This window comes from Marmota marmota, unplaced genomic scaffold (assembly GCF_001458135.2).
Source record: "Marmota marmota marmota unplaced genomic scaffold, marMar, whole genome shotgun sequence".
Taxonomy (NCBI): Eukaryota; Metazoa; Chordata; class Mammalia; order Rodentia; family Sciuridae; genus Marmota; species Marmota marmota.
In genome coordinates, this window is record NW_025999853.1 from 7975807 (window position 1) to 7995586 (window position 19780).

General features: G+C 36.1%; 1 protein-coding gene across 5 annotated transcripts; it reads left to right on the top strand.

Annotated features, from left to right (window-relative positions):
• Positions 1–6: 6 nt before the first annotated feature.
• Nfyb (nuclear transcription factor Y subunit beta) lies at positions 7–18326 on the top strand. Of its 5 annotated transcripts, none has more exons than XM_015482830.2 (8): positions 7–182; positions 1959–2045; positions 8732–8825; positions 10425–10555; positions 12363–12560; positions 13925–14006; positions 15960–16039; positions 16526–18326. In XM_015482830.2, exons 2-8 carry the CDS (start codon positions 2040–2042, stop codon positions 16556–16558), a joined length of 624 nt encoding a protein of 207 aa, XP_015338316.1. In that variant the 5' UTR covers positions 7–182; positions 1959–2039; the 3' UTR covers positions 16559–18326. The 5 variants fall into 5 exon arrangements, with proteins under 5 accessions (XP_015338316.1, XP_048658824.1, XP_048658830.1 ...); XM_048802867.1 differs by lacking the exon at positions 7–182 and adding an exon at positions 192–213; XM_048802873.1 differs by lacking the exon at positions 7–182 and adding an exon at positions 232–499.
• Positions 18327–19780: the final 1454 nt, after the last annotated feature.

Consider the following 19780-nt stretch of genomic DNA (forward strand, 5'->3'; position numbering starts at 1 on the left):
CCGCACACGCGGGTCTGACAGGTCGGCCGCCGCCGGCGGCGGGCGGGGGCTACCCCGGGCACCTGCGTGGGGAGCAACGAGGTCCCCGGGCGGAAGGAGTGGCTCTGGTTTCCCCGCAGTCTGGTTTGCACGTAAAGAATGCAGCCATCTGGCGGCTTGCGGTCCCTGGACTTGCCCCGAAGGTGGGAAGGAAGCCTTTCGGATTGGACTGAGGTTTTAATCATCGGTGGTGGGAGGCGGGAGGATGTGCAGAGCCATAAGGAACAGTAGTCTCCGAGAACAAAGAATTACGAGCACCCCCAAATCGTAATCGCGCCCAAAGTACTATAACAAGACAAGGTTAGGTAGCCGGCGACCTTTAAAAAAATGGCATCCCACTAATCCGCATGGACTCCCTAGTTCCACGATTCGTGGCACAAATCGCTGGGGTGGCTTCAGCTCGCTTAGAATGGAAACGTAGAGTGATGAGATAAACTGATCAATAATAGCAGTGGCATTAGTAAGTAGAGGTTTTATTGGTAAAGTATTGAAAGTTTAACCAGAATTCCTTAAAAGGCAATTATTCCTTCTCTGCACTGCTCTGGTAGGTTAATTTAAAGATTATATCGATGCAAAACTCTGTGGTTGTTGATGCCAAAGAATGGAGGTTGGAGGAAGGGACTACTGCTTTTCTTGGATACAAATTTGCATTTCTTCAAACATTAAACAGATGTATGTATTCCCTTGAGTTTTCACATACATCATAACCTGCCTTTAAGAAAATATATTCCATATGAAGCAGTAGTGTTTTTCTTCAATGTACTGAACCTAAATATATACTCAATCAAGTATTTGAGTGACTAGTGGGGCTCTCACCTGCCCTCCCCATTCTAAGCCAAATATATATAAATGTGTGTGTGTGTATGTATAATATTTTAGGTGTTGTGAGCATTATTTTTTAAAGTCATCCTAACCTTTTTTTTTGGGGGGGGGGTAACTACAAGGAAGAAATTTTACTGGGCAGCTTTGGATCTAGAAAAGAGGGCACTCTATGAAAAGACATTGGAAATTACTTTTAAGATTATAGCAAATGTCAGGCAGTCTTTGCTGACACTGCCTGGACCCGTTAGTGGCATTTTAAAAATTAAGCTCTGTGGCTACAATTTTTTTCTGCTCTTTACTAGATTTCATGCTTGAATGCAAATCAGTATTTCTTTTCCCTCTAAAATTAACACTAGAAAGATGTGTTTTTGCTCTATCAAGCCCCCCCCCTTTAATTGTTTCATTGAAAAAAGGAAAAGAGCAAATGAGAAATGAAGGTTGTAACATTGTAATTGATACTAATTTATTCAGCTATTTATTCCTTGAGGTGAGACTGAAGTGCCATTCAGATGAAAATTTAGTCCAAAATGTTGGTGCTTCAAAATGATAAAAAGGGGCTTGATTTTGTGTGTATGGGTTTTTTTTGGGGTGGGGCAGGGGGTATATGTTCTCTGGACAGCATGTATGTTTTTCCCAGTATAATCTAAGGTACTAAATTTAAAAGCATATTCTGAGATAAATGTCCCCTTTTTGAGCTTTTAAACACCCAAATCTCACTCTGAAACTTTAAGAAAACTGTCATCAAAAAATTATGTTGATAAGTGGAGTATTTGTGTCCTGCCTGTTAATATTTCAAGTAATTTAGATGTATAATTTTCAGTCTCTTACACAATATATAATTTGGACATTATTTGGTGAACTGTGATGAATATTTATGATGAGAGTGACTAAATTCAGGGTTACATTAGAAAAGCATGGAATTAACTTTTTTGTAAGTTCTCCAAAATAAATCTTCTAATTCAATAAGCATTCATTGGGTGTCTGCTTTTCAATCTCCATTGACTAAGTAGTAGACAAAACTGTATGCATCCTCTTTAATTTTACTAGAAAAGAAAACCTGTATACTATACATTTAATAGATTTTTTTTTTTTTTTAGGTTGAAATTGGACGGAGATTGGATACCTTTTTAGATAGGTGTTCTTGAGCACCACTGACAACACGGTTCTGACAGTATTTCATGACAGTAAGTAGGTCGTACCATTTTGGTTGTTAATTTGGTATGAAGAGTAATTAGCTGAAACAAAATTATCCATTGGAGATTCCTGATACACAGTGAGTGCCTTTCAAGTCTAGACAAATAGCCCCTCTGCTCATTGCCATTGTGTCCTTATTTTTGGTTACTTAAATGTTGAGTGGTTCCCGTGGATTCCTAAGTGCTACTAAGGCTACTGGTAGCAGCCTGTCCCAGCTTTGTTTAGGAGCTATCTGTTGAGCTGATAGCACTTTAGTCAAACTGAATACTGACCTCTGTCAGTGTTGTGCTGAATGGAACACGCTCTCAATGCAGCGCAGATGGAAGAGAGGTATGATGGGCAGATAGTTGGGAATGTCATGGAAGGAGCCTGGGGGCCTGCAGGATGGGTTGAATTTGGATAGGTGGAGGGTTATGACCAAAAGCAAAAGCCTGGAGGTAGGAATGAGCCCTTGCTTAAGGGATGGGGGACAGGGGTACACAGTTTGAGTGGGAATTTCACAGAATCATGTACTGAAGACACCACTTGGCCATCTGGATATTTAGTTCTGGTTCTGCTACAGTATCTGTGACCTCGGGCATATCACAAAGTCTTTGAGTCATGATTGCCTCACTCTGGAACATTCTAGTACTAAAATTTTTATTAGTCCTTAAGATAGAGTGGGAAAGAAGTTTAGTTAGGTTAAGTGGGGGATCTGCTCTTATAAAGCTGAGAAAAGGAGGTTTGGACTTGATGCAGAAAACCTTTAGGAACCTTAAAGAACAGGTTCAAGAACTATGGAACCAATGTTATAGTAAGTGTATTAGTCATAATACAACAGTTAAGGTGTGTCGGCAGTAATCCAGTGGAAATAGAAAAGGAAGGGCATATCCGGGCGATATGGTAAAAGATGTAACAATGAGTTAGTCTTGAAGGAGGTGGACCCACTTTGAGAAGACTCTGGTATATTTAGTCTGGAAGAGGGAAGGGTCGTACTGTTCCTCATAGAGTGGCAATAGTTGAAAAGCAGATCTTCCTTGCCCGCCCCCTGTAGTGGGTGGGGGAGGTGAGTTTCATTTCCCATTATCTTAGTTTGCGATGATGGAATATCAACACATTCTACACTGTGGGCTGTTTATGTGACAGGCAAAATAGTGGTTATAGGTTTGAGATTTATGAGCATAGAGGTGATACTTAATGAGTTCATTAAGATAGTAAGGGAAAGAGGGAAAACAATAACCTTGGATGGAAACTAACAATTAGAGGAAGGGAAGAAAGAATAAACTAGGTGCGGTTATTCCTTTAGAAGTAGGCAGTGGCAGGCGCCGCAGAGATGTCAAGTAGGATGAAGGCAAGGGCGCTGGCAGCTTGGAGAGTGGTGTCGCGTGACGTAGGTCAAAAAGCAGATGGCAGAGAGTGGAGAGGTATGTAAGGACTGCATGGCAGGGTGACCATGGTAGCTTCACAAATGGTGGCATATAATTAAGGTTTTCTTTACGTGATGAGGGAGATGACAAGTTTAAGGAAATGCAAAGAAGCTAGCAGGGAGAACTGAAGACACATTAGAGATGAGGAATTCTTGTATTATTTCTTATCCTAAAACAGAATGTGATCCACAGAACAGTTAGAAAGATAAGTCATATGTGTGAGAGAGACAGAGAACTCCTTGTGCCTAGAAAGAATTGTATTTGAAGAGATAAAAATCATACCAGGTTACATTTGTGGTTCTTGCTATGTGTTTAATGCATGCGGCTAAGTCCTTTTTGAAGAGCAACCCCATTTCTAAAATGGGGAAACTGGAACACAAAAAGGAATGTTAGTAAAGGGGAGCCACGCTGCACACCCAGGCCTCAGGGCTTTCTTGACTATTTCACAAATATTGCCCTTGCTTGAGAAGGCATTTTAAATGCTTTCAATATAGAATCGGTACACCTAGAATTTAGAAGTGGAATGTTAAAGATTAGGCTTAAGGACTACAGGGAAAGCTACCAGGAATGCAGTCTGTGAAGTGCTTGCCATTTGAGGCTCTATTTCAATCCCACTTCCTGTGTCACCTTGGACAAATTATTAGCCTCATACACTTACCTGCTGTATGGGATCATGAACATTGTGTGAGATATATAGAAAGTGTTAAATAAATGTAAACACAGAAAGAGGACACTATTTACTGTATTTATGCAACAAATATTTAGCATAGTATAAATACTGCTTACACAAAAAAATAGAATAAAAATGTATTAGTCAGCTGATTTAGTCTGGAAGAGGGAAGCGTCGAACTGTTCCTCATAGAGTGGTAATAGTTGAAAAGCAGATTTTCCTTGCCTGCCCATAATATTTTGGAGAATAATACCAGTTCCACTAAATAATTCATGTCATTAAAATTAACATAATGAGACTTAACTGCTCTTTGTCCATATTTACCAGTACCCTCCGATTTAGTGATTCCTCATTTTACCACTGCTCTTGTCACTGTCCTACCGGCTCTTCTCCCTTTGTTCCCTGGATGAAATCCAACACTAGCTTCTCTTGTTATACCAAGCCTATGAGTGTCACAGTGGGACACGTCAGTACCATTGAGAGCCACCAGCATCAGCTAGGCCCTGTGTGGCCCAGTCTTCCCATCCCTCTCCTTTCCCTTTCTCTGTAGCCAGGAGAATCCCAGCAGTATCCTTGGTCCTTCCTTGAGTTCTTACTCAGCCAGTCACCAAGTTCTGCTGGTTCTTGCTAGTGACACTGCTTCCTGTGATCTCCAGGGCTCTGGCCTTGGAGCAGATGCTGCGATAATCACCCTCTTACCTGAATTCATGTCTTAGCAGCAGCAGTACAGTCCCTATCAGTCTCCTGCCCCTGTTCTTGCTCCCCTCCAGGTCATTTTTGTATTGGATGAGTTTTCTATATTGGCTAAAATGATCTTTTTTTTAATATCTTCATTTTTTTTCATTTATTCATTTTTATGTGGTGCTGGGGATAGAACCCAGGGCTTCACGCATGCAAGGCAAGCACTCTACCACTGAGCTATAGCCCCAGCCCCTAAAATGATCTTTTAAAAAAGAAATCCAGGGCTGGGTTGTAGCTCAGTGGTAGAGTGCCTACCTAGCATTATGTGAGGCACTAGGTTTGATTCTCAGCACCACATATAAATAAATAAAATAAAGGTCCTTTGACAACTAAAAAAATATTTAAAAAGAAAAAAATCTAGCTGGGCGCTTTGGGCTCATACCTATAATCCCAGTGGCTTAGGAGGCTGAGGCAAGAGGATGGCAAATTCAAAGCCAACCTCAGCAACTTAGGCCCTAAGCAACTTAATGAGACTGTGTCTCAAAGTAAAAAAATAAAGGGCTCAGTAGTTGAGCCACCCCTGTGTTCAATCCCTGGTACCAAAAAATAAAGAAATTTTTTAAAAAAATCTAATTTGCACTCTTCCTAATTTTTTTTTTTTTTTTCCCTATTTGCTCTTGTCTACAAGGATCTGCTTGATCTCATCCCATTTAACTAGTTCCAATCCCCTAATACTGTATTTGTCTGTTTGCTCTGTCTGGAATAATGTTTTCCCACTTCTTTTTTGCCTGATTTCGTATTCATCTTTCAGTCAGTTTAAATCCCATTTCCTCTTCCAAACTTCCTGATCCCTCAGACTCATGGGGACCTTTAATGGAGTAAAGCGAGTATTCCATAATACTGTACTAATTATCTCTAACTTGTATAGGAGCCCTGTGAGGTTAAGTCCTGTTCTCATTCAATGTGCTCAAGGTCTCATGGCCAGTTGAGTAGCAAGGCATTCAAAGTAGGTGATTTGAGTTCCAGAGCCTGTGTCCTGGAAGTACCAATAGACTATGCTCTCTACCCCTCCTCCTGCCCCCAGGTTATGTAACTTTTGTTTTCTCTGCAGGATGAGGACAGAGACCTTGTCTGTGTTGTTGACTGCTTCATTATCATACATAGCAAACACTCAGTGCTCACTCAGGAAAATATGTGTTGACTGACTTATGACCTACATTCTGTCTTATAAATTTTTATTGGAGGTTTTAGACCTAGAAAAAACCCTAACAAGTCTTTTCCACCATTCCTTCCATATAGTGGAGTGGCTAGCATGTTTATCAGATTTTGATTGGCTGAATGAAGGGGCTCAGTGCCATAGGTCTTCAAAGAAGTGAACATAAGCCCTTGGATTGCAGAATCAGATAATTTAGAAAGAAGGATTCCAGCAGGATGGGGATCATTGGGATTAAAGTCAGGGCTGGGATTTTAACAGTAAAGAGACAAAATGGTAAAGAAGAACGGAAGGTGCAACTTGACAGAAATGCTAAAACTTGCAGAACCAAAAACATATAATTAAGCAGAAACGTGCAACTCCTTCAAAGGAGGGAGGCTAGGTCCAGTGTCTGTGGAGTACAATACAACTGGGTCACTGTCCTTAGCAGTATTCTAGTCTTTATTCTGACAACTCTAGGAAATACTTGATCTTCATTTTTAGAAGACTGAGGTCTGAAAGGCTAATGCTGTTAATCCAGATGATGCTCTTGCTGCTAGTTCTAATGCATGACAAGATAATATGATTAAAACTTTTTGCCTTTAATGGTTTTGTGTTATATTTATAAATTAATTCATCTGTCAGAACCACCTGGTTATTTGAACATTATCTTGCTTATCAGCCAAGAGTCTAGTATCCTGTGTACATTCATTTATCAAAGAACTTGTTATTGGTTCCTTGTACCTCCCAAAAAAGATTTGTTTGCAGTTGAAGGTTCTGAAACAACCACTTGGGGCCTATCACCTGCACCTTGACCTTCCTTAGGTCATTGTAAAAAGTAGTGAACTCACAGCCATTCTAAAGGACCATCTTCAGAAACCTGCTCTTCCTGTCTCTTGTTAACATTTTAGGACCAAAATAGTGTCTTGTATTGGGTTAATACTTCACATACATTTATATCATTTTAAGATTGAGAGAGCAGTATTGATGTTTCTGTTTTATATAGAAATACCTAGAACTTGCAAGGATTCTATTTGTGGAGGACAACAGAAGGGTCAGAAAGTTCAGACCTTGTGGCAATCCTAAGAGTCACCAAAAATCAGTGAATAAACAGGTATTCTGTATTTTCACAGATTACTAAAGGTCTATAAATTCTATTTTCTACTCTGTTAAAAAACTATGTAAATTTTAGAAATATATCTATAGCTACAGTTCAGTTACACATCAAAATTAACAGATGCGTGAGAAAAATGCCATGTTATTGAGCCTTTGGAACCTAGCCTAGTACTTTAGCATTAAATAAAAATCCAAGAGAGATGGAGAAGACAAGTTTTATACAAGGGACAAAAATATTACAGTTAATAACATTAAGTTTGCACTGAGTCTCAGGCCTTAATAAACATTTAACATCAAGTATCTCTCTCTTTGGCCTGAAAGCATGTATAAATTATGTTTAATTTTTACAATACTTTTTAGATAATGTATTTTTAATTTTTCCATTCACAAATAGCCAGTGCCCTAATTGTTCTGAGTAGTAGTATTTGCAAAGCAGAAAGCCTTCCAGAATCTGCTGGTGGTAAAATGGAATGGAGCTTATAGGCACTTTTTTCCAAATTTTCCTATGTTACCAGTATTCTTTGAGCTCTAAGCAAAATTAATTAAACAGACTTTTAAAATCATCCTTTCAACTCTCGTTCTTGTCTGTGGTTGTGATTTCCTATCTTTACATGCAGATGTTTGGTATCCCTGACCTTTCCTTTCCTTTCCTCCCTCCCCCTCCCTGTCTCTCTCTCTCTCTTTATCGAAAAGTTGTGTAATCCAAGTGACTCAGGAGGCTTAGGCAGGAGAATCAGAGGTGATGGGCTCATTGAAAATGTAGGTATATTTGGGGGTAGTGTGGGTACAGCACTGCTCGGGGAATCCGCATGCTTCTTACCCAAACAGCAGCATAACCTGAGACATTATCTACTTGGAAATTCTGTAAAAGAGCAAAGGGAGTTTGTAGGAGGAGCAAAAGAATGCACAGGGGGCTGGGGTTATGGCTCAGAGGTAGAGTGCTCGCCTCACACGGGCAAGGCTCCAGGTTCGATCCTCAGCACCACATAAAAATAAATAAAGTTATTAAAAAAAAAAAAAAACAAAGAATGCATAGACTTTAGCAGGAGAACTCAAAGCAGTGGGTATAGGTGACTTCCAATAGACTATAAAGCTGATTTTGGGCTTTGATTGGCATTCCAGTGATAAGTTAGATTGTAAATCAAGGTTTGCCTATAGTATATTTGAGCATTATGCTATTGAAAAAAAGGGGCATATGCTTTAGATTCATTTCCATGTTGTTTTTCCCTGTTGGTTTTATGCTTATAATTTATAGAACATGGATATGGCAATCTTAAATTGCTGACGAATTATTGGAAAGTTTCCAATCAAGAAATACAAATGTGGGGCTGAGGTTATAGCTTAGTGGTAGAGCACTTGCCTAGCACATGTGAGGCACTGGATTCAATCCTCAGCACCACATAAAAACGAATAAATAAAATAAAGGTATTGTATCCATCTACAACTAAAAAATATTTCAAAACAAGAAATATAAATGCTTTCTTTTAGTAAGCTTAAGGTTATGTAGTTGACCCATTCTCTGAATGAGAGTTTATGAGCACTGAATCTATTGGGTTTTTTTAGTACAACTCTTACTGAAGAGTGCTAAAAGGCTTTCTTTTTTCCACCTAGATGGATGGTGACAGTTCTACAACAGATGCTACCCAACTAGGAATTTCTGCAGACTACATTGGAGGAAGTCATTATGTGATACAGCCTCACGATGGTAAGAAATCCAAAGCTAGAGCCAGATGCACACGTGGGAACGGCTTAGAAAGTGGACTTTTTATTATAATATATGTTGTGTTAGGTTACTTTTGTCGTTCCAGGAAAATTAGCAATCTCATGTCATAGTTCACTGAAGATCTAAAAAGGTATTTATTAGAAATAATCTTCAAAAGTGTGATAAGTCCTAGATAAGAATTCTATAAAAGTATTGCTTTTCTTTAAAAACTTGTTTCTTTTAAAACTTATTACTGACTTCCTATGTAAGTATTAAGTATGAGAAATTCTTATTCAGTTGTTATAGTAAATAAAATAGTTCTTTAAAGGGAGTTAAACTGCTAGCTATTATGTTTCTAGCACTTACAATCAAACTTAATTTTTTCATTCAGTATTAACTTTGAACAATGTCAAATATTAGAATGGCAGTATTATGTTGGCCTATTAGAAATAATTTACTTTTTTGGCATTTTGATTTGTAAAATGAAAAATTAAGATATATTTTTAGAAGGAGTTTGGAGGGGATTAGTATTTCATCCTAAAACGGATATTCAGATAAATTAGTTTTGATAATGTTTTAAACACATTAAAATGTAAATTGAATCAGTTTCAGTACTTTGCTTATTTAGTATGTCCAAAAGTGAGAGGTTTTATATTTATTTTATTTATGTAATTTACATTTATGTATTTAGTCATAAAGGATGCTATTGGTACTATGAAAGCCTCAGTTATATCTAAAGCTATAAAGAACTACTTACTACATTAAGTGAATTGGGTCAGTGATATTCAAGTCTAGTTTTTCCACTCTGTAGGGTTTTACATAAACTTATAAACAAGTTTATATCAACGTTTATGAGTTTTATACAGAGTAAATTTTATATATATAAGTTTGTGTAAACTTGGCTTTGAATAAATACATACCCGCTTAATCTTGCATTATTCCAGGAGCCATAGATTGTCACTTATAAGTTTTACAGCTAAATTAGGCAATAAATCCTAGCACCTGCTCTGAGAAGGTACCTATACCAAGTCCTAGGACAACAAAGTAGATCCCTGGAATCAAGTACTAATGATCTTAGCAGAGAGGATGAGAAATAAAAAGAATTAGAAGATGTGTGATAGAGAAGGCATACAGAAGTACTTGTGGTATTTTATGAAAAGAAAGGTTACTTTTGAAGGTGCTGTGGAGATGTTATCCTAGCCTTTTGAAAAATTGGTAGATAGGATTTTAGTAGATATTATTGAGGATAAAAGAATTCTAGGCAGTGAGGGGCTGGGGTTGTAGCTCAGTGGTAGAGCACTTGCCTGGCATGTGTGAGGCACTGGGTTCAGTTCTGAGCACTGCATATAAATAAATGAATAAAATAAAGGTCCATCAACATCTAAAAAATATTTTTTTAAAAATTCTAGGCAGTGGGTTTGAAATTAAGAATAGGGTCATTTCTGACCCTGTGAAAATTCTGAAAAGAACTGCTATACTAATCCCTAAAAAAAATTATGAACTATAATGGTTTTTACTCTAGGTCATTTCAGATAGTCCTTTCTATCTTGAAGTAAAATTATGAGAAGCTTTAAACCTAAAAATTTTTTAAAATTTCTTTAGATACTGAGGACAGCATGAATGATCATGAAGATACAAATGGTTCAAAAGAAAGTTTCAGAGAACAAGATATATATCTTCCAATTGCAAACGTGGCTAGGATAATGAAAAATGCTATACCTCAAACAGGAAAGGTAACATTGAAATTTAACTGGGTTTTTTTGGAGGGGAAATGTAAGACTACATGAATACATAGGTAAATCAATAGTTAGCTATTTACGCAGCTTTTCAGCAAATCAAATACTTGTTTCAACATACTTAGTTACTGAACAATATTCAATTTTCAGTTCTGTCATGTCCCCAAATGCTCCCCTGCACCTGCTCATTGGAAGCAGATAAACCAGAATTAAGAATCTTTTTTAAAAATAATTGCATTATCAGAAGTATCAGGTTTGGTCCTATGAAGTTGTAACTTGTATAATGTTTCAGCAAAATTAGGTTAGATCAGACTGATATAATGTGCTAAGTTTTTTTTAAATTCTGGTATTTGGAAACAACTCTTACACAATTGTAAATGTTAACATTTCAACTCATATGATTGTTTTTTAAAGCAGTTTTGTCTTAGAACAACTTTTAAAGACATATCACTACTCATTACTTGGTCTGAATTAAAATTCACATTTTATATATTTTATATTGCAGAGTAACCCTTTGTATTATTTATTATAGCTTATAGAAGTACTTACGAAGGTAATATAGTTTACAAAGAAATGTAATATTAACACACGTCACTAAGCCTAGAAGTTCCAGTTTGAGAAAGGTCTTCCTTACGTTTTGGGGGGAGATGTACCATTACTGACTGTTGCTTATAGAAAGGGTAGGCATGTACTGTCCTGTACCAAAGCCACTAGCCATAGTGGCTGTGGAGCAATTGAAATGTGGTTCATTTGAACTGAGATTAAAACACACCAGGTTTTAAAGACTTGGGATGAAAATGTCCCATTTTAAAATTGATTGCATGTTTAAATGATAATTTTGATAAATTGGGTACATAAAATACTAAAGTTAATTTCACTTGGTCCTATTTTATTTAACATGGCTTACTAGAAAATACAAAATTATGTACTTGGCTAGTGTTATATTATTTTACTTGGCTATATTTATACGATTCTTGTTCAATTTCTCCAGTATGCAAAATAGGAATGAAGGAAAAAGACAGTGCTTTTCAGCAAGGAGTTGGTCATTGTGGTTATAAATGCTTTGGAACTGCATGATTAATCATTGCATGATTAATTAGATTTTTACTTCAGGCCCCAAACCCTTAAGGGAAAAATTGTTTTTATGATGATATGGCAGGCATATGTTTCTTTAGGTAAGCTTTTTAATAAACTCAAAACACATACCTGACATTTTGTATCGTCAGTAGTGAAAAAGTCACCATATGTTGTATTTCACTCCTTTCTTAGCCTTAAGTTTGTTTTTATTTTTTCCGTGTCCTTATTCATGGAAATGCTAAGGCAGAGAAGTGGTACCTAAGTCTGTAGCCCACAGTATACTTAGTGTAGATATAATGGGATTGCTTTTCCTAGTTTTCACCTTGTATGGTGTCATAAGGATATCCAGTGGTTGTTCTTTGGTATCCAAATTATATCTGGTTTTTTTGGTTATTGCAGTACCAGATCAAACCCGGGGCCTCACACATGTTAGGCAAGGGCCGGCTCTACCACAGAGCCACATCCCTATCCCCTTATATCTGTATTTTTGTTATTGTTGTTGTCGTTGAATAGTTGTCAAGAGTTCCTCCTCTAGCTGGTATTTGAGGTTTTTTTCTGATTCTGAGGGTTGGAATTGTGAGAACATACATTTGTGTTATTAGCACATATTCAACTGTCATAAACTAAAATATGCATTCTTCTGAATAGTCTTTTATCTTTGCAGGTGTTAGGAAGGTAATGGTTATATTTCCTGCAAATTTACCTGTTTTTTTTTTTTTTCCTTCAGATTGCAAAAGATGCCAAAGAATGTGTGCAGGAATGTGTGAGTGAGTTCATAAGCTTTATAACATCAGAGGCAAGTGAAAGATGCCATCAAGAGAAGCGGAAGACAATCAATGGAGAGGATATTCTCTTTGCCATGTCTACCTTAGGCTTCGACAGTTATGTAGAACCTCTGAAATTATATCTTCAGAAATTCAGAGAGGTAAATGAAATGTCTCCTGAGCATTATGCTTTTAAGAAAATGAGATGCACTGTTCACCTTAACATTTTAAATATATTATTTGTTTAAAAAAATTATTTTTAGCACATTATGTAACATTTCTTAGAAGTATTTAATCACATAAATTATAGTACTTTTTCCTTTGTTTATGAGAACTAAAGCATAACTTGTATAAAAGGATTCTAGATTCAGACAACCTGCCCTACGTGTGAACTCCGTGACCTTGGGCAGATTATTTAAGTACTTTAGACCTTGGTTTCCTCACCTATAAAGTGAGGCTTAAGAATAGTGCCTTCATCATAGAATTATTGAGAGGGAACTAAGTGAATAATGGTCAGGACTCCATGTTACTTCTTGCTGTTACTGTTCATTTAAAAGAGGTAACATTGCTAAGCTTGGGGTTTATTAGATAATAAAAAGAGAAAGTTACATCTATCTCCTTTTTGTTATTGATTGCCCTCTTCCACACTTCCTATCAGGCTATCTTTCCCTCTGAGTATGAAGTTTATATAAATGAGTTGACATTTTAGCTAATTTATTTCCAACTTTGATTTCAAAATACACTAATATCTTTCATGTTAGAATCCCATTAAATTAGTAATATCTACATGGAATGATTAAAGCAGGAAGAGAATGAATAAATTCTTCACAATATTTTTCCAAATCTTCAGTATTAGAACCTTAGAGTAAATGGAACTTCAGAGATATTTGGTCCAAACAGTAACTTTTATTTAGGAATTTTTAATTTGCTGCTTCTCTATACTTGTCAGTTGGCTGAGAACTCTGTGTGTGAGAGATAACCTAGATTGTTCATAGATTTATAGGCTGATTATTTATAGATATTTTGTTTAATTTGTTTATGTGGAGCTGGGGATCGAACCCAATGCCTCTCACATGCTAGGCAAGCACTCTACCACTGAGCCACAACCCAGCCCTATTTATAGATATTTTGCAGACTTTATCTGTAAGTAAAGTTCTATGATCCCTTCATGGAATGGAATGGAATCAGAATAATTTATTTTTGGGCTGGGGATGTGGCTCAAGCGGTAGTGCGCTCACCTGGCATGCGCGGGGCACTGGGTTCGATCCTCAGCACCACATAAAAATAAAATAAAGATTAAAAAAAAAAAAAAAAAGAAGAATTTATTTTTACCATATATACTTTAGGTTTTCTGGATATTTACTAATAATGCTGACTTATAATGCTATTAAATTGGAAGTGTTAATAAATACTCTTTAACACTTTTAAATTTAGAAGCTCCTAATTTTAGGCAATAAGTAAGCATTCTCATTTGGGCAAGTTTTATTTGCATACCAGTAACTACTTTTTTTTTCCCTTTCCCTAGGCTATGAAAGGAGAGAAGGGAATTGGTGGGGCAGTCACAGCTACAGATGGACTAAGTGAAGAACTTACAGAGGAGGCATTTAGTAAGCAGTGTTATGTTACAAGTCATGTAGTTGTTAGTGATTCATGCTAAATGTCTGGGTTGGTATTTTGGGGATATCAGCACTGAGTATTTTGACATAGCACTATCCTGAATGGTTCTTATTAATTCATGTCCTTTTATTTAAAGCCAGTGAATGGTGAGTGTAGAAAATTTTAACCTGGAAGACATTATAACCTTTCATTGAAAGTTCTGATTTACTCTATTACCAATTTATTAAGAACCTGTCCCTAGGTATGAATGCCTGGCCTTAGGCACAGACAGCAGAGCTCATAGTCTCCTCAGAGCCTCAAAGGGACCTGACTCCTCCAAATATATAAATTCTCTAAAGCTCACTTACCATTTCTCAGGATTGCATCTTGCCCTTTGAAATGCAATATCTCAGATAACACAAGTCATAGAGCTCTGACCCAGGCTTGTGCCCAGATATCATAAGAGACCATGAAATCTCAGATCTGTAGCTATATTGAACAGACAAATTCCCATCATCACTGAGTGAGTGAACAGTTCTGAGAACCCAGTATTGACTTGAGACTTATCCAGGGAGTCTATTTGATTTCCCCTGGTGACAGAGTCACTACATGTTCAGAAGCCTTCTGTCTTCTAGTCTTTTTTAAAAAAAATATATATATTTTTTTTTATTGTAGATGGGCACAATGCCTTTGTTTGTTTATTTTTATGTGGTGCCAGAGATCGAACCCAGTGCCTCATGCATGCTAGGCAAGCGCTTTACCACTGAGCCACAACCCTGGCCCCTGTCTTGTAGTCTTTAATATGTATGCAACTGGTAAAGCAGCTCTAACATTTGATTTAAGCTAAAGTGACTCCACATACAGCTGGAGGAAGTTCAGGCCTCACAAGGCTACTCCTTGGGCCTAATGGTAGGTTGAATTTTAAATGATCTGAGGTTGAATTTTAAATGATCTGTGTTGATTAAATTTCTGATTGAATTCCTTCCAAGAAACACAGATTCATTAAATAAATCTTTTTTTGCAAACTTAAAAAAAAAGAACTGATTTCCATAGCCCCTAATTTTTGATAAAGATTCACTTGAGAGGAATATTCACAGTTATACTTCAAAATATAAAATCTGGTGATTTAAATAAATTTGAAGGCTGGGAATGTGGCTTAGCAATAGAGCACTCGCCTAGCGTGTGCGAGGTTCTGGATTCGATCCTCAGCACTACATAAAAATAAAATAAAGATATTGTGTCCAACTACAACTAAAAAATAAATATTAAAAATAAATAAATGAATTTGAGTTCAAGGATTACTTTTAAAAAAAAATATTTTTAAAGTATCTTTTAGTTGTTGATGGACCTTTATTTTATTTATTTGTTTGTGGTTCTGAGAATCCAACCCACTGCCTCACACATGCTAGGCAAGTGCTCTTCCCCTGATCTACAACCCTAGCCCAAGGATTACTTTTTTTTAAATCAAGAATAATATTGCCATATTTCATTTTATTTCACTGTGAAATAAAAGGTGTATGGTGAGTATATTTGTCACATAAAATATCTAATATCTATCTGTTTGTATTTTATAAATTTCTCACCTGTAAAATATATATTACTTAGTTGTCTGTTGCTCCCAGCAAGACTCAGGTCTAACCTAATTCAGAAACCCAGCCTTTCTGTGATTTCTACGTATTAGCTAGTGTACACTTTAAAGATATGAAGGTGAAGAAAACAGAAAAATGCAATAGGAAAAAATGTGCTTTTTAGGGAGTTTTTTTTAAACATAAAATTTGAGGTTCTATGATTTTACCTAAGATTACATCATAGAAAAGTGACAGAATGACAATGAGACATTAATGATACCACCTTTAGGTCAGACCAAGAAAAGAGGTACAAATAATTTCCCTCATTAACAAGTTTTTTTATTTTCTTTGTGTGTGTGTGTGTGTGTGTGTGTGTATGTGGTGTGTGTGTTTTAGCAAACCAGTTACCAGCTGGCTTAATAACTGCAGATGGTCAACAACAAAATGTTATGGTTTACACAACGTCCTATCAACAGGTACAGTGACTTCTTTGCATTTTAAACTATTTTATTATTTTTGTGGTGGTGGGGACCAAACCCAGGACGTTGGGCAAGCTACACAAGAAATCTACTACTGAGCTACACCCTGGCCCTAAACTGTATAAGATTCAAGTTGATTTTTTTTTAATCACAGGTAATTCAACACATTGTTACTATTATTAAGGATATGAGAAGATAAAGGTTATTAAAATTGTTTTCCTAAAATATATAAAATAACATATAGTAGTCCCTTAATGGTTAAAAAAAAATGTACATGTGTTTATATTCACATAGAAGATTTCAAAGAAGATACACAAAAAAACTATTAAAGAAGTTTCTTTGGGGAGAGGGAGTGGAAATTGGAGATCTGGGACAAGTGGATTTATTTTACATTGTCCATTGTTTTCATTCAGTGAATTCTTGTAATGTATGTTACTTTTAAACTTTTAAAAATTTCACTCAGTTTAAATTTTCTATTCTTAGATTTCTGGTGTTCAACAAATTCAGTTTTCATGATCTGAAGAAATGACGGAATGGGGAGTGGAGAGAAGTGAGCGTGTACGATTCTGGAACAGAGACATGAGAGGAAATGACTGGTGAAGCGCTGTCTCTTTGTATATTAAGTAGCTGTAATGTAGCTTCCTGATGCTTGACTAATTGAGGTGTTAATTCTGACTTGATGAGAGTCTTTTTCATGAATGATTTTAAAGACAAATTTGGATTTTAAAGGTATTAAAATATTTTTGTTTTGTACAAGAGTTTGTTGCTCTGTATGACGCCTGTATGCATTGTATATTGCAATTTATTACTGTCAGAGATTTGTAGACAGTTTCTTATTTTCATATTGAATCATGTTACTTTTGTAATTCAAGTAAGCAGCTGGGTTAATTCATGATGTTTGCCCTTTTAATAAAATATAAGGGTAGAGTTCATTTTGAATGCAAGTTGCCTTTATTATAAATTTGAGTTTGTCTTAGCTATGTAATATCTTGCATGATAACCTAGCTAGATTTTTAGCACTTGCTGTATTTATTGAAATTAATTTTTTTTTTTTTTTTGGTAAAAAGCATTCATAGCTTAAGCAGCACCAATTTTTTTTTAATGTAATTGAATAATTAAGTGTGAATGCAGAAGCAAATATTGTCTGCCCTATTAAACTTGGTGCCCAGTAACAGTGTTTACACTGTTCATTGTGCCTGTTAATGTAGTTTTAGTTACTGGAGCTTTTGTTTAACACTAGGTTTGTTTTTGATTTATGTTATTATGAATGTTGGAATTCATTTCAGTTTAATGTGGTCCTGGCACTCCTGAAATGGTGCCCCTTTTGTTTGGTATTTGATTTTTTTTTCAAAGTATATCTTCAAGTATTAACAGTGTCCTCTTCCAGAAGAGTATTTTACAGTCTGATGATAAATGTCTTCATTTTACCTTTTTAATTGAAATATCAGGTTTCCTGTTTTATCATGGGAACCAAGAAACATTGGACATCATTGTGTATACAGACCTTTTGCACGAGTGAGTGAACAAAATGGAGTGAGTGCTGTGAAGGTATGAAGTAGAAGCAGTGTGCTGTCTTGATCTTTGCAATAAACTAAACTTAGATAATGTAACTTTGTATAATTTAGCAGTATGTACTTGAGTTGTTGCTTTTTTAAAGTGAGGATTTGTATTTTCTCATTATTCTTTTTGGTGATATTAATTAATAGGAGGGGTTTTTAAATTGTAATTTCAAAAGTGGCTATTGGATAGCTTGCAAGAAGGAAGCTTGGGTGGACACTGTATGTAAGGGACATCCAGGTGTCTGAGGTAGAGCAGTTTCCTAGATACAGGCTGAGCAGACCCGTTCATTTTGCTGGGAAGAACCTTTGGGAGCAACATCTCAGAAGTCGGTGACTCCCTCGCCTCCTACCCCCATTTGAAAAATAATCTTTATTATAGAAAATTCAAAAAGGAAAAAAGGGAGAGGGTGGTTAAGCAGAATCCACAATCATCCTACTGTGTTGAAATAACCAATGTTAATATTTTGATAAATATCATTTGTCCTCTTACTTTGCTAAATATGTATATTTTTATAAAAATGGGCTCATATTGTGCATACTGTTTTGTAACCTGCTTTTTTCACTTAACAATATATTGTAAACATGTTTCCCAGGTTATGCATAGTCTTCTGCATCATTTTTATTGGTTTGTTACTCTGTTGTATGACTGAATTATAATTTATTTAATCGTCCATTGGACATTTTGACTACTGACAACTTTTTACAGTTATAAACACTTCAATGAACCTTGTGTACATTCATGACTTTTCTTGAAATACATTCTTAGAAGTAGAATTGCTTAGGAGTAGAAGTAGCAGATGCTAAGGCATCTGATACTTACATATAGATATATTTTTGAAATATCTTCCATTTGGCCCAAATATTGAGCCACTATATAATTGACAAAAGCATTTTTTAGTTATCACATTTATACTCTAAAATTTTTAAGATTGGGTGTATTTTGGCTGGGGATGTAACTAAGTTGTGAGCTCTTGCCTAGCATGAGCAAGGCCCTGGGTTTAATCCCTAGGACCTCAAAAAAAAGATTGGGTGTTTGGTTTAAAAAAAAAAAAAAAAAGGAATCTGATAATCTTAAATCAGTTTGTACCAAAACAAACAATAATTCTCTAGTAGTACTAAAAACTTTAGGTAAAATCAGATCAGTTTTGGGTTACATGACTTTCCTGTTCATGCAGGAGAGAAAACTGGCATCTGCATGTGTCAGGTTCATGACACTATCTCTGCCTATGAGGGTCAGTGTTGGCTTCTTTCTTGGTCTGTGTTGCATTTAACAGAATGTCATGTACTACCCTTGGAACTTAAGTACATAATCTCTGCTACCCTAAATTTTTTGTAATTTTGTAAATATTGATTTTTTGAGTATCTAAGCAATGGGTTTTAGCAAGTAAGTCATAGGTAGAAAAGGGAACTTAGGTAGCTTCTGTCTGTCCCTCACTACCCACATTATAATGGAGATACTTTGATCCAGAAAGGACTATTTTTTTAAATGCTGCCTTCCTAATATACTTTGGAATAACGGTGATGAACTATCTGTGTTCTTTTCTCCTATGGTGTTATGTCTGTGCAGTGTCCTTTTCCTTTAAAACATGCCGTATTGCCAGTTTCCAGGTTGCCTTGGTGAACTAAAGAAATATCAATTACCTTTAATAACAATTACAGTTGAATTGAACAAAGTTATGAGGGCCCAACTAAGAGGATTTCCATGGTAGCACAATTAGGTGTGAAAAATGAAAAAAAAAGTTTCTACCATTTGACAGTGCAAGATTTTTAAAAAATACACATATATAGATGTGTGTATTAGGCAAAGTTACCTTGGCAGCAAAATAATACTTGTTATTTTATATGCTTGTGTTTTAATTTATATAAGTTAATAATCTGTAAGATTATTAACTCATATAAATGAGTAAGATTATTAACTCATATAATAATCAGTAAAAAATATGGAACAACCCTAACTTTGTTTTTCTAGGAATTGTACCATACCATCAGAAAAATATCATTGGTGTTTTTTTTAGATCTGGAAATGTTATCTTTGTTCACCTCATCAAGCATCACTACTTGCTTGCTGTGCCCCGCCAACTCTGATCTCCTCTGGGATCCTGTGCTGAATTTTCGCCTCCCACCATCCTCCTGCCATGGCCTTGAACATGTATCCCCTTCCCTCTGCCTGGCCAAGTCC